At 39.3% G+C, this 14,181-nt stretch overlaps 1 protein-coding gene across 1 annotated transcript in view; it reads left to right on the top strand.

The window, feature by feature from the left end:
* Positions 1-14,181, top strand: part of SH3GL3 (SH3 domain containing GRB2 like 3, endophilin A3) — a 55,674-nt gene that overhangs the window by 30,427 nt on the left and 11,066 nt on the right. Inside the window, exons 2-5 of the mRNA XM_009897285.2 lie at positions 8,394-8,462; positions 9,770-9,842; positions 11,274-11,417; positions 12,961-13,094. Coding sequence (XP_009895587.1) covers positions 8,394-8,462; positions 9,770-9,842; positions 11,274-11,417; positions 12,961-13,094 — 420 coding nt within the window. The remainder of the gene's footprint in view (positions 1-8,393; positions 8,463-9,769; positions 9,843-11,273; positions 11,418-12,960; positions 13,095-14,181) is intronic.

Genomic DNA, 14,181 nt, shown 5'->3' with positions numbered 1-14,181 from the left:
TCTCCAGGTGCTTTGGAGAAATCTGCGCTACTGCTAGCTGAAAGTTTCATGAAAGAAAAATTCTAAAATGCTCCATGTAAGGGTGATGACCCTTTGAGTTTGTTGCTGCAAGGTGCTGAGGACTCTGGTCTTTATCTAGCAAAGCGCTTGAGGCCCTACTGAAGTACGAACTTAAATGACTTAGTAAGCCGATGTTCCCTATTTGCAAGACTGAAACATGCACTTTGTAGTAGACCCCTTATTTATTTTGGGGGAAGAATAAATCTTTTCTCTTTGAAGTACCTCAGAGCAAGAATATTTCTGTTTTCTTTGAAAACACAACATACCGAGGCAACCAAAGAGTTCTTGCCATCATTTAGTGCTTAAGCTCTAAAATAAGAGGTTTGGATTTTCTCCAAAGCATGAGGATATTATGAGCTGTGTCAATATAATTAAAAGAACAGCTTCAAGTACTAGTACACTTCTATAATTTGACTTTTTCCCTTGTATTTTTTTTAGGAGTCTGAGAAAAATATCTTTTTAGATATCACCCATTTCCATTTGCAGATGATTTTCCACTTCTAGCAGCTCTGCATGGCTCCAGGCCTTGTCTTGGGACATTCTTGTTGCAAGAGGGTGGACCTGAAGAGGTTGCTCTTCTCACACCTGGTTGCTTGCAACATCATCTGCAACTATTCCAGTGGTCAAGTGCTGTTCTTTAGTCTTTTGTTTATAACTTTGAAGCATTTAGATCATTTGAAAGTGTATATCTTAGTTTACTTTCTCAATGTGGGGCACTTCCTCTGAGCGCTCAGGCCTTCAGTAGAGCAGTAGAAGTGAGTCACAGAGGTTTCTCTAAGCTGCCCATTCACCTAGTCAATAAAGCATATTATTTTATTCCTTTTTTTAAAGAATATTTTTCTATCACATTGGCAAACTCTGCAAATGCCTTTGCCAGTGTGTACTCCTTTATGTTATTATGATGTGCTGAGACATTAAGTCAACTGAACTTGAGTCAGCAATGCACCCAGGTGGCCAAGAAAGCCAGTGGCATCCTGGTTTGTATTAGAAATGCTGTGGCCAACAGGAACAGGGAGGTGATCATCCCTCTGTACTCAGCACTGGTGAGGCCACACCTCAAGTATTGTGTTCAGTTCTGGGCCCCTCACTGCAGGAAGGACATGGAGGTGCTGGAATGTGTCCAGAGAAGGCCAACAAGGCTTGTGAAGGGCTGGAGCACAAGGAGTGTCTGAGGGAGCTGGGGTGGTTCAGTCTGGAAAAAAGGAGGCTGAGGGGAGACCTCATTGCTCTCTACAACTACCTGAAGGAAGGTTGGAGCAAGAAGGGAGCCAGCTTCTTCACCTTGGTGTCAAGTGACAGGACTAGAGGAAAGGGTTTCAAGCTTCACCAGGGAATGTTTAGGCTGGATATTAGGAAATATTTTGTCACTGAAAGGGTTCTCAAACATTGGAATGGTCTGCCCAGGGCAGTGGTGGAGTCACCATCCCTGGGTAAGCAGCATGTGGACCTGGCACTTAGGGACATGGTTTATTCTTGATCCTTCAGTGGTGGGCCAAGGGTTGGACTGGATGGTCTTTGAGGTCTCTTCCCACCAGATGTATTCTGTGATTCTGCGTGTTGTGGGTTCAAGTTCTTGGTAGTTTGTACTACGTCAACTTACATTAAGCTTCTTTTTGAGTTGGGAATTAGCAGTCTATATGAAATATACCAATCAGGAAAGAGCAAAAACAGTATTACACAGAGCATTTTGGTACAGCATAGGAGCACAAGGCAGTGAATTACAGATACTTGAAGCTAAACTACTTTTGATCTAGAAGATGGGCTGGCATCTTGGTTCTTTGATCTGATGAAGCACTCTGGAAAAGGACAAAAAGTACAATATCTCTCCCTTCAGGAGGCTGAATGCTGCAAAGAAATTCTGTGACAGCCAGGTGACATCTTCTTGTTCTTCCCATTGTTTATGATAAGGTTTGATAAGTTTCTTCAGAAAGCTATTAGTATTGTCACATTGCATTAAGTCTTCTATGCATAATAATTGAGCACCAAACAAAACAATTACATGGTTACAGGGCAGTAACTGAAGGTTTTAATGATTTATTAAGAGAAGTGTAACTATTATGCATTAACCATTGTGGAATGTGGTATTTTTGTACTGAGTACTGTATTTAAAGATGCATCTTAATGTATTTGTTCAGTTTGGCCCAGTTACATGTTTCTGCAGGAAATGTAATCATATATTATTTCCTGGCCTTTTATGTGTTAACTTTGGAATGAATATATTAGTTTATCCAATAGATAGCTTACTTCCTTTTTAGAGAGAAATAAATGTGAAGTATTTTCATAGCTTTGTGTTCTGTGTTGTGTTGGTTGGTTGGCTTTTTTTTGGTGGTTGTTTTTTGGGGGTTTTTTGGGGTTGTTTTTTTTTTTGTTAAAAGATTTTCCCTAAAATCTAGGTTCTGCCTCATGGGTCTGATAGTGTGCATATTTATGACAAATGTAGGAATTTTCCATCCCATTAAAATTTCAACAGATAATTTCAGCAGATACTCCTTCAGGACAAATTAAATGCTGTTACTTGGTGAAGAGCCATTGAAAGCCCTTAACTCTTCACTAGGCTATGATACCTTTCACTCAGTCGTTAAATGGTATTTGATGATTTCCTGGCCAGTTTTGTACAGGAGAATTTTGCCAGCCAGTCAAAGACTTCCTCAGCTCTGCTTGTCTCAGCAGTATCTGAATAACCACAAGCTTGGGATGGGTCAATCCTGGTTAAACACTGTTGCACAAGAAGGACAAAAGAAGTGAAACAGAAGGTTGAGGCATATGTGCAAGTATTGGCTGGCAAGAATCCTATTGACTTGTATTATAAAATACCCAGTGGATATATAAAAAATAGGGTAATTGTTTTGAGAGTTTTATCAGCTCGTGGTTGAGCTGGGATATTTTGGGCATGTTCAGTAACCTTCCTTAGTGAAATAGAAAAAAACCCACCCTGTAGTTTAGTGGATGTGCAAAACATTAGTGAAAGACAATATTTTTCTGAAGCTCATGTCTAATCCATATGAGAGTGGAGAAATTTATTATTCCTGTGCAATAGGCAGGATAAATCTTAATGTACTTAAAAGTACTGGAAATGTATGTGAAACCTCGAGGCTTTTTTAGTTTAGAGATTTGAGGAGCTGTAGATTTTAGTTTAAACTGTAGGTAGTGTGTGTACTGTGATGCTCTTGCTTCATGTGCATGCTTGCAACAGAACAAATCAAAAGAAAAGTTTATTTTCTCCGGTAAAATTAGAATGATAAAGAACTAGTGTAAGAACAAAATCTCAAGATTAGGTTTATAGGAAAAAAAATGTGTTCTCAGAGAATTTCTTGGAATATAAATTCCTTAGCAGATAAATATTTAGTCTTGTCAGACTGTATAACAAAATTGCAGTTTGCATTTTGAACAATAGCTTGGTATACAGAATTTAACCCTCCAGATACTGTGATTTCTATTTTTTTCCCCAGGCTTATTTTCCTGGAAGATTCCACATAAGCACACCAGAGATGTTTAGATTGTTGCTAATACGACATCATATTTAGCTTTTCAATATTAAAAAGAACAGCAGAATCTAGGAAGAAGTAACAGGCAAGGAGTATTTCTGTACAAACTGCATTATTTCTTCAGGCAAAATGGTCTTCTATTTTATAGAGACTGAAAGTTTTACAGTCAAAGGTGGTTTGCTGTCATAAAAACTGAAAATGAGAAGTGATAATGCAGTGGCTGATTTGAAAGGGTTTTCATGTTACTATTCAGGGTTTGTGGTTTTTTGCTTCCTAGTAACTAATAGATCGAGTGTGATGGAGGGAGTTGCACAGATACCTGAGAGGAAGTAGTCTTTCTCATTTCACAGCTATTCGCTAGGTGTAAATTTTGATCCAGAGGAAACCTAATTGGGTCCACCAGAAATATGACTAATGAACGGCTTCAGTTTCCATCCTGGCAGTGGAATGGTAAAGTAGTGGTGGCCCCCATGGTGGGAATTGTTTTTACTCAGAGCCCCAGATTCTGTCTCTGGACCTGTCTAGTGAAATGTGCTGAATCTATGGCACCCAGCTTCTGAATTTGGCAATGAAATTAATATTTCCTGTATGTACAGTATTTCCTAATATTACTTCTGTAGAAGAAATTCCAATCTCCCTTGGCCTACATGCCTTACGTGATGGTAGCAGTTTCACCTTTCATTCGCTGAATCATAAAAGCTGATGGACATTGCCATGTAATTGCACAACCCCACAGCTGGACATGCATCTATTTAAGTTCAAAGCATTTTGCAGCTTGATAGAATGCATGTACATGATGCTTAGCAAATAGTCAGAGAACTAAAACTCAGCAGCTGTCTTCTTTGTGCATCTATTTTCAATAATTAATTTGGTATCCTGTGACTTTTAATTGGGACAGTGGTGATGCAAGCTTTACAAATCCTAAATTCAGTACAATCAGAACAAAAGATCTGGCATTCCTTAATGTGAGAATAGTAAAGCTGATCCAAATTATACCAATATGAAATACACTATAGTGGTTTAAAATTTAATGATAACTATTAGAACCATCTTTTAGTGTCACAAGCGCAGACAGCTTATAGACTTTAAGGAATTACTCTTTATGGTATCTCTCTGAGCACTGAGGTTGTCTCCTTATGCAAAGGAAATTAGAGCTTAGAGTAAATATCATTGAAGAAGTGTCTCCTTGGGCTAGAAATTGCAGTATTGCTAATATTTGCATAGAACCAAGAAAGTATGTAAACAAACAATGTGCTTTTGCACATTGTAGGTGTGTTATAATGCTTTCAGTGTTTGTATGAAATGGTGTCTGCAGATTCTGTGGCAGGCTCTGTGGAGTTGCGTTCACATGTCACTGCAAATACAGAATTAGGATTGGTCAGAAGGGCCCTCCAGAGAGCATCTGCTCTAGCCTCCCACTTGAAGTAGATCCTGTTAGAGCAGGCTGCTCAGGGCCATGTCCAGGAAGGCTTGAATGTCTTCAAATGTGGGAGCTCCAAAACTTCTCTGGATAATATATTCCAGTGTTTGATGACCTTGGTATTTTTTTTTCTCCCTTCTTAACAAGTGTGAATTTCTTGTTTTCCAACTTGTGGCCATTGTTTTTATTTCTTCCACAAGATTCAGACCCCCATCTTCTCATACGATCCTAATTGGGACCCACTTAACGTCTCCTAGAGACTGAACAAACTGAGCTCTCTGTGTGCCCCACGCTCCAGTCCTGTGCTCCTATCAGTGGCTCTCCACCAGACTCAGCAAGGGTGTACTGGGGAGCCCAGATTTTATATGTACTACATATTTGATCTCACAAGTACTAAATAGAGGGAAATGATCACTTCCCCAGACCTGCTGTCTATGATGTTGTTAATGAAGCCCATTTATGGGCTTGGCTTTCTTCACCTCAAGGACACACGTCTGACTTACGTTCAACTTGCTTTCCACCAGCACCTCAGGTGTTCTTCTGCAGAGCTGTTTCATAGCCAGTTGGCCTGCAGCCTGTACTCTTGCACAGGGATATTCCACTGCAGGTGCAGGACTTTGCATTTGTGTTTTTGCTTTGTGAAGTTCCTGTCAGCCCATTTTTTCCATCCTGTCAAGGCCCCTATGAGGAGCAGCCCCACCATCTGGTGTGTCAGCTGCTCTTCTCAAGCTGGTGTCTTCCAACCTCTCAGGGAGTGTACGCTATCCCATCAAGTTGTTAATTAAATTACTGCATTACTTTCTGCAAACTGTAGATGCAGATTGTCTCTCCCCCCCTCTCTCTGAAAGCTGATGTAGAGGAGTCTCAGTTGTTCAATGACCTTCTAGATCTGACAGAAGCTTTCCTTTCTCCCCGATACTTCAGCAAGTCCCATGATCCCATTACAAGGAGTGACTCAGTATTGCAGCAAAGAGTTTTTCCCTCTGTGAGTAGCATCAAATTTTATCCATTCAAAACATAGTGAAAAGTTTTGCAACAATTCAGAAGAGAAACCAAAACTAAACATGGGTGGCAGCATTTGAGCAGATGTGCAAATAAGGCGAGCAGGCTGCCACCAGTGCTAAGACCCATGTCTGTCAGCACCCTAGCCAAGTGCACATGCCTGGATCAGCATCTGCAGTCCTGGCAGAAACAGCAACAGCACAGTAAGCCTAAGGTTCAGACTATTTTCTGAGGACAGTTTGTGTGGCTAGGTATGGCCATCAGTAATTGAGGGAGAGAAATAGTATATGCCTTAAGATGTTTACTGAAAACATATCCATTTCTGTTATAGCCTGAGTTTCTCAAGCTGTTTTTGTCAGCCTTCCATTGAGCCAGTGAAGTTTTTTCTCTCTGGTATTGCTGTTAGTATGTGAACTTTCTACTCATCCACTTGTGCTTCTTGTTATAACACTCAGATCTATTCTCAGTGTAGGATGCTTCATTATTTTAGTCATTTGGTGCAGCAGTTTATTATTAATTATGCTTTCACAGTTGAGCAATCTCGTTACTTCATTGCATTTGTTCTCCGCCAGCATATAAATGGATTATTTGTAATGAGGCTTCTATGAGTCGCTACTGAATGTGGATTTTGTAGCTTCATCCTGAGAAGGGTAATTCCCCTACCACACTCAGCCTTTGAAAAAGGATTACCATGAGAGGTTTCAGGAAACCACAGATCTGTTCATTGCCTGCTGGAGAAAGAAAACATGTGTGAGGCTGTGGGAAATGACATTGATTATTTCAGGAATTAACATTGCACAGAAGGGAGACTGAAACTGGCAGTGTAAGGAAGCTGCAGAATTTCTGATAGGCTGATTTTCATGCACCTTTCTCCATCTGTGCTCAAGGACTCTTCAGATGCTCCTGCAGAGACCTGGGCAGTGTACCCCTCCATGCATGGCCTCAGGTTATTTCTCTGTTATGATGGTTTACAGCAGCAAGATGATGACCTGTGGGAGCCTGCTGGTTCTTGGGCTTCTCTATCTCTGTTTTATCTGCTTTTGTACTTGTTCTGTCAGCTCTCTGAAAGAGAAATAATCTTGACACATTTATGGGCTGCATAGTACATTAAGCTTGAAGAGATGAGTCCTACTGTAAAGCCAATAGAAGTGATGAGCAGCATGGCTCCCTTTGAGCTCCTGTTTTTGCTGTCTCTCTGGCTGTGTGGTAGCAGTGATACTGCTGCAAGGTCTGCAGCCTCTGAGCACCCAGCTCAGCTTCATCAGCTGATAGTTGTTTTTCGGGAAGGCAGTGCCCTCCCTCCACACCTGCGCAGTGCAGGCTGTGATCAAGAAGAGGTAGAAATTGCACTACAAAAAAATGTGACCCATTTTCTGATTGTGCATGTCTCCAAGGCATTTTCAATTCAGTGAGATGAATTTCCTTTTAGAATGTGCAGAGGACAAACAAAATGCTTTACTGGGGGCAGGTCTGGGGAACACCGTCAGTCAGCTAGGCCTGAATTTTATATTGCAGTGTTACAGATTCAATGATCAAACTGAATTAAACCAGAGAAGTGTGTGGTGTTTTTGCAGGAACTATCCCAGAAATTGATGTTTAATATTTGTTGAATATGTGTTAAGCCACTTCTGTCATAATGAAGCAATACTTTCAAAGGCTATTTGACACTGGGTGAGGATCTGACTTTCTTCTCCTGCTGTTTCAGTTTAGGTACCACATGCTGCAAGAAGCCAGTAGCTGAGTTCAGCTTGAGTGCTTGTTTTTAGCCCTTGTTTACTCAGCAAGGACCAAACTCAGCTGACAGCCTGGGCTTTTTACACAAAAGCTGGATAACATTTCAGCTATCTTAAGAAGGTTTACTCAAATCCTTTATTTAAAACCAGTGCTTTGGGTTTTTGAAGAATGTGGCATTTTTGTCTTTAGTATCATAAAAATGCTTAGTCAGGCAGGTGCTTTGCAGTGCAGCATTTTTCACAAATCTTTCTTCCACAGCAATGCACACAACTCCCAGCAGCAGGAATGGGAGGCCTATCCCTGAACTTAATGGCATACAATGACCAGAAGGTACTCAGAAGTACAGAGAGACATACTGGAGAGAGACACTTGAAAGGGCTAGTCTGGATTTACCTACAATCAGACTCTGGTCCCTGTGCCCAGAGTCTGCAGTGCAGGTTGTGCCTTTAAGGTACAAACTGTTTAAGCATGAGAAAGCATTTTTGGTTTGCCTGTTGTAAATTCATATCAGGTATGTTAGTCTCTAGAAATTAGTCATTTACTTCCAAGGCTAAGATGACTCTTCTTTTGCACAGTTGCCTCATACAGGTGCTGCATATTTTGTAACCTGTAGTGAATTCCTGTGACTCTCAGAAATATTTACTCTGTTATTAAGTAATCATGCATTTTACATTCACTTTATCTTTTTACAGTTGTTCAGTGAAAAAATAAGTGGAGCAGAAGGAACAAAGTTAGATGAAGAATTCCAAGAGATGGAAAGGGTAAGGAAAGTAACATTACAGTTTTATGGGGGGTTAAATTTTTTGTGTGTTTTGTTTGGGGTTTTTTAAGCTATCGCAGGATCAAAAATGTTTCCACATTTTAAGTGACAGAATAGTCTTGTAGATTTACCTGGCAGGGGGAAACCCCACCACATGCTTCCAAACTGAAATATCTAAGTGCTATGTAAGTGCAGGTTTACTTTTAAGCCTTGTCAGCTCAAGCAAGGGAGAAAACACATCCACAAAGGTAGTCTGAGCAGAGCAAGCAGGTTCCACTGACCCCTCTCAATAGTGAGAGTGGTGCAGAGCATCAGGAGGGGCCTTACTCCTCTGTGGGAGATGAGGCAGGGCAGTCTTTAGTGAGTCTGTGTAAATATCACAAAACCTTCTCATCTGATATTATTCATGATAAAAATATGACTACTAAGGTAATTTTTTCTCTTGATACAAAGTTATATTTCTCATTTTAAAGCCATTTCCAGAAATGTAAATGAATAGTGGAAATGGAGATGTTTGCTAAAGAGGCGTGTTGCAAATTAAGCATTATTATTGCAAGTTACTACTTTCTCAGCTTTTCTATGCTTTTTTTATTTCCCTTTTCTTCTGTATTCTTTTCACGTTCATAATAGACCTAGGTCACAGCTTTTATTGTTGGCAAATTTAGGGGGGGAGAAAATCATGACACCAGTTGACTTCTTTTTTTCTAATGTGAACTTTTGCTGTAGTGATCAAGAATTATTTCTAGATTTCAGTGTCTTGGGCTACAGAATAAATTATTTCCTCTCTCTGCATTATAAGAGGAAAAATAATGTACATGCCCTAAGACAATAAAAGGGAAACAAACCAAAAATGTGATTATTTTTTTTTCTTTTAATTTTTTCCTTTTTTTTCATAGCAATTTACAAACTATTAAATGGGAAGACCATGCAAACTTCTGCCTTAAATGGCCCTGAGCCCATTGTGAGGGATATGTTCGGTCTTTTTCCCTTGTGTAGAAAAGCAGACTTAATACCAACTGTTGGTTTGGTGGGAAAATTGTAGTCTAGAATGTGTAAGCAGTAGTCAGGACTGATGGACTGGTAAAGCAAGCCTGCATTTTGATATAAACCTTCTCTCCTTCCCAGCACTACCTACCAATTAATATGTATCCTGTCATAACTACGATATGGCCATTTATTATAAGCTTCAGTATTTATTTTAAATACAATTTCCTAATCAGCTAGAATAGGATATTGTATCTAGTAAAGTTGTAAACTGCTTAGTAATCAATTTGCTTTTTGGTAACTGTGTTCCTTTCTTTTTTTCAGAAAATTGATCTCACTAATAAAGCTGTAACGGAGCTTCTGTCCAAATCCACAGAGTATCTTCAGCCAAATCCAGGTAGGATAGGAACAATAGATGTTGGGTTATTGTCTTCTTACTGGGAAATTCATCCCAGGTAAATAAAAGCTAACCAGGTTGTCATTGTGAGGCTTTTGGTTGTTCTGGAGAATTTTACCTGTGTGTGCATTAACAACAGTAAAGTTTCCATGCAGTAATTCAGATCTGGGATGTATCCAACTTGCAGCACAGAGTGCATCTGGTTTACTGGGTGTGTGTAGGTTGTCATGGGCAGCTTGGGCCTGCAGTGCAGCATGTGCGCTCTTACTTGTGCAGGATTTCCCAGAGTGAGATCTGGATCCCTAAAGTGAAGAGAATGCCAACATTTTTTTTGAGCAGAGAATTTACCTTGTAGGCTGCAGCCATCAGAGGCACTGGTGGGTTTGTAACCCTGGGGAAGAGGGCTGTTACTTGCTTAACCTCACTCAGCCACTGGGTTTGTGTTTTCTGGACAATGAATTTTCAAACATTTTAAGAAACAAGAAAGGAGACATGTTTACATTTGCAGTCAGTTGCAAAGTTTTTCTGTTGCAACCTGCATTCATGGTACAAAACATTTGTTGGAAGACCTTCTTTTTGGAGGATTGACTGAATTCCTGTTCAATCAGTTACACCAGTGACTTCAGAGATAGCAGTCTCTTGTACCTTATGAGATGCACATCCCTGAAGAAGTTTAGCGTGTTATATCTATATATGGATGGTAGCATTCAATCCTTTACCAAAGCCCAGCTGGAATGTTCAAGGTGAAGCTAGTTACCAAGGTCCACATTCCTCAGGAATGCCCTGGCCATGACCAGTACTGTGTTGAAGAAGCAATTGAGTGACAATACTTAGGAGTAGATGGGAGAAACTCTCCAAGAAAAACACTTATTTTTGCCATGGTATCTGCAAGATAACAATAAATGATTTGTACATAACAAGCCTTTCTGCAAAATAAATGTCTACCATCTTCATTACTGGAACAGAAAAAGAGGGGGGGAAGTTCTTCAAATTTCTCAAAAACAAGAGAGGGAGAGAGAGGGAGCATGAAACTGGCATTGGCTGTGCTTGTGTCTGTTCTGCATTTGCTTTCTGCAATATTTCTGAACAAGGAGTTCACAAGCAGGAATATTCAAAGGAATGTGAGTATTGGTGAGTATACACAGAGGATGACAAGCACTCCCACTATATATCTGCCTGGAGAAATTATGCTCATTCATCTGGGAATAAAACCAGTTTCATATGGCCCATAATGTTGAATAGAGTCTTTTTTCAGCTTTTGACTATGAAGTACTGACAGCAAAAATGTTAGGAATTTACAGACCCGTTTAGTGGCTCGCTTCATGACATTGCTTGTTTAATGATTTATTCCTTTAGATGTATTAAAGAGTATCTTTATAACATTCTTGTTGTGGGTTGGTTTTGTTTGGGTTTTTTTAATGTCCTTTTTAGCATACAGAGCCAAGCTAGGAATGCTGAACACTATGTCAAAAATCAGAGGACAAGTTAAAACCACAGGCTATCCTCAAACAGAGGGACTCCTAGGAGAATGCATGATACGGTATGGCAGAGAGCTTGGCGATGGTTCTATGTTTGGTGAGTTTGTCTATCTCCTCTGCAACTCTTACAGCATGAAATTTTTTGCAGAATATTATTCAGTGGCATAACCTGTGTAAATAGCTACTGCAGGTAAGAGAGAAAGTTAGGTACAGTGGTTGGGGGTGATGATACAGTTAATAAAACATGCTGCTTCTGCATACCTGTCCACCTCTATTGCAGGTGGAGCTGATAACACTGTTACAGATGGTTGATATTACTGCCATAAGCATTTTAATTTCTAAATTGCCAAACCAAAATAGTTTAGGGTACTTCTCAGGTGCACTGTATTTCTTTTAACCTTTAAATAAAAATGGTTGCCCTATATTTGAGAACTAAACTAAGGGGGAAATTTCTCATAGAAAAAAATACAAGCAGTAGCTTTTCTTTTTTTTTGTTTAATAATAATAATGATCTGGTATGTCTGTGCTTTGGAGTAATGCATCTTAAATATGCATTTCCTTGTTCTCATGAAAATGAATTCTAGCTTGACTATGCATAATTCTTTGGTAAATCATATCTTGCCTCTTTCCTCTGAAGATATGCGTGTACTTTACAGACAGAATCTTGATAGAGGCCTTGCTTGCTGAACATGCGTAGTGTGTGGGCTTGGCTGGAATGAATTCAAAGCATTCTCACAGAGCTGCTCAATGGGGGCTGGGATTGAGAGAACCAGAGAAACACGGTAGAAACCTGGTTTGGGGAAAGAGAGGGCAATAGGGCTAGGAGAATGTGGTATGGGCTGCCACTGCCTGCAGAAGCCAATGCAGAACTGACTGGCTTTGTTATATACTGTTGTGAGTATCTGCAATTTTACACACAGTGATTTTCTTGAAATAGTAACAGCTCTGTGGGTGTAGGATCCTCACACTCCAAACCAAGTAAGGTGCTGCTCAGGGAAATATGCCACTGGCAGCCAGAAACTCATTTATGCTCCTCATGAAGAGTGAAGTAGCACAAATCATCTGTGTGCTGGATATATTTGTAGGTTTTGCAAAAGCAGTGGAGATACTAAATACAACTAGGAAAGGGGACAGAAAATCTCAAACACTGTTCTTCCTGCTGATGCTTATATGCTTAATGGAGTCTACAGCTTTCTTAAATAGATTACTTTAAAAAAGCAGCAACAAGTTGAAATAAAAGGAGTTTGTGGGGAAAAAAAAAAAGCATGCTGTATTTGAGGAAGCTGTAAGTCATGGGTTTGTGATTAAAAAGTTACTTGATTTTTGTTTAATAAAGCTGTACAGATTCATCAGCTTGATTTGCAGTTCTCAAAGCAGAGGTGGCTTGTAACCCATGCAAATACAGTAGGGAAAATAACTTTTTTTTTTTTTCCCCTGATGCCCATTAGGAAGAAGAAAAAATACACTTATGAACAAAAAATGTCCGTTTCTAAGTTTTCTGTAGGAGACAAGAAAGTGCATAGCTGCATTATTTTTTTTATCTTTGAGGGCCTGCAGCAGATACAAAGATATGTATTCAATAAAGCAAATGTTCTGGGTTTACATATATTGAGATATAAGTAGCTTATTCTTTACCACAGGGCTTGCACTGCTGGATGCTGGTGAGAGCATGAAGCAAATGGCAGAGGTGAAGGACTCTCTTGATATTAATGTCAAACAAAATTTCATTGATCCTCTACAGTTGTTGCAGGACAAAGACTTAAAAGAAATTGGGGTAAGTTTGTCAGGGCAAAGCTTCACTTACCAATGATCAGAGTCAATCAAACTCTACTTCCTTGATGTATTGTATTATTATGTCTATTACATAGATGTTTTTCTTGAAATCAGTAAGGTAAATACATTTCACTGTATTTAAGTATATTTTTTTGCAGTGATGAAATCTGCTTAAAATCAATGCCTGGCTATTGTGCACTTGTCTAACTTAGTTTGCTATATTGCCTGTACATTCAGTACAAAAGGGATAGTGAAGAGAATTATATTCTTTATTTTTCCACTATTCTAACTGACATTTTTTATTAATTCTTTTGAACATTGAGTGGGCTGTGACTTGCTGCAACTGATTATCCTATCTTGCTGTCTCTATCAGCCTAAAGCTCTTTATAATGGAGGATGAATATAACTGTTGAGAAAGGCTATTCGGGGCGATCACAGAAAGGTCTGAAAAGTCCCATCAAATGTTGAAGTGGCTTTAGGAAGAATATAGGAAGTTGAGGAACGTATTTTTAACCTTTAGAGTTAACTTTTTTGGTGCTTTTGTTTACAATGTGACAATTCAAAAGAAAGCCAGGCAGTCTGTCTGAGTCTGTTGATTCCAATAGACTTGGGTAATAAGCGAGTTAAAACCCTGATGAAATGCAGAAATGAAAGTTATTTTATTTGTTTACACATAAATGGATGTGGAAAGCATAGCAAAAAGATAATAATAATGTCTTCATGTCTGTAGCTGTCTCCTTTGATACATAACCATTTTCAGCTGCAGTTCTGAATTGATTAAAAAAATTGTTTTGACATTAGCTCTAATGAGCATTTTGTTCTGTCACTTTGAGCCCATTCTGTATGTCTGCCAGTCCCTTGATTTTTGGCAAGAGAAAAGCTTGTGTAGTTATATCAGATAGAAGTGTCAAGCTGACACCTAACAAAGAAAGCAGGAATGCAAGTTTTGTTGGAGCACTGCTTATGGAATGAGAGGAAAAATAACCCTTTAACTTTTAGTTCTTGAATTGGAAAGAATTCAAGAGGAAAAATAAAATTAAGTGTAGAATATGGGCACACACACATACTGTCTTGCTTCTCATTTAGAT

Source organism: Dryobates pubescens, chromosome 17 (assembly GCF_014839835.1).
Source record: "Dryobates pubescens isolate bDryPub1 chromosome 17, bDryPub1.pri, whole genome shotgun sequence".
In the NCBI taxonomy this organism is placed as follows: Eukaryota; Metazoa; Chordata; class Aves; order Piciformes; family Picidae; genus Dryobates; species Dryobates pubescens.
Note: the sequence above shows the minus strand (reverse complement) of the source record. Positions and strands in the feature narration are given on the sequence as shown.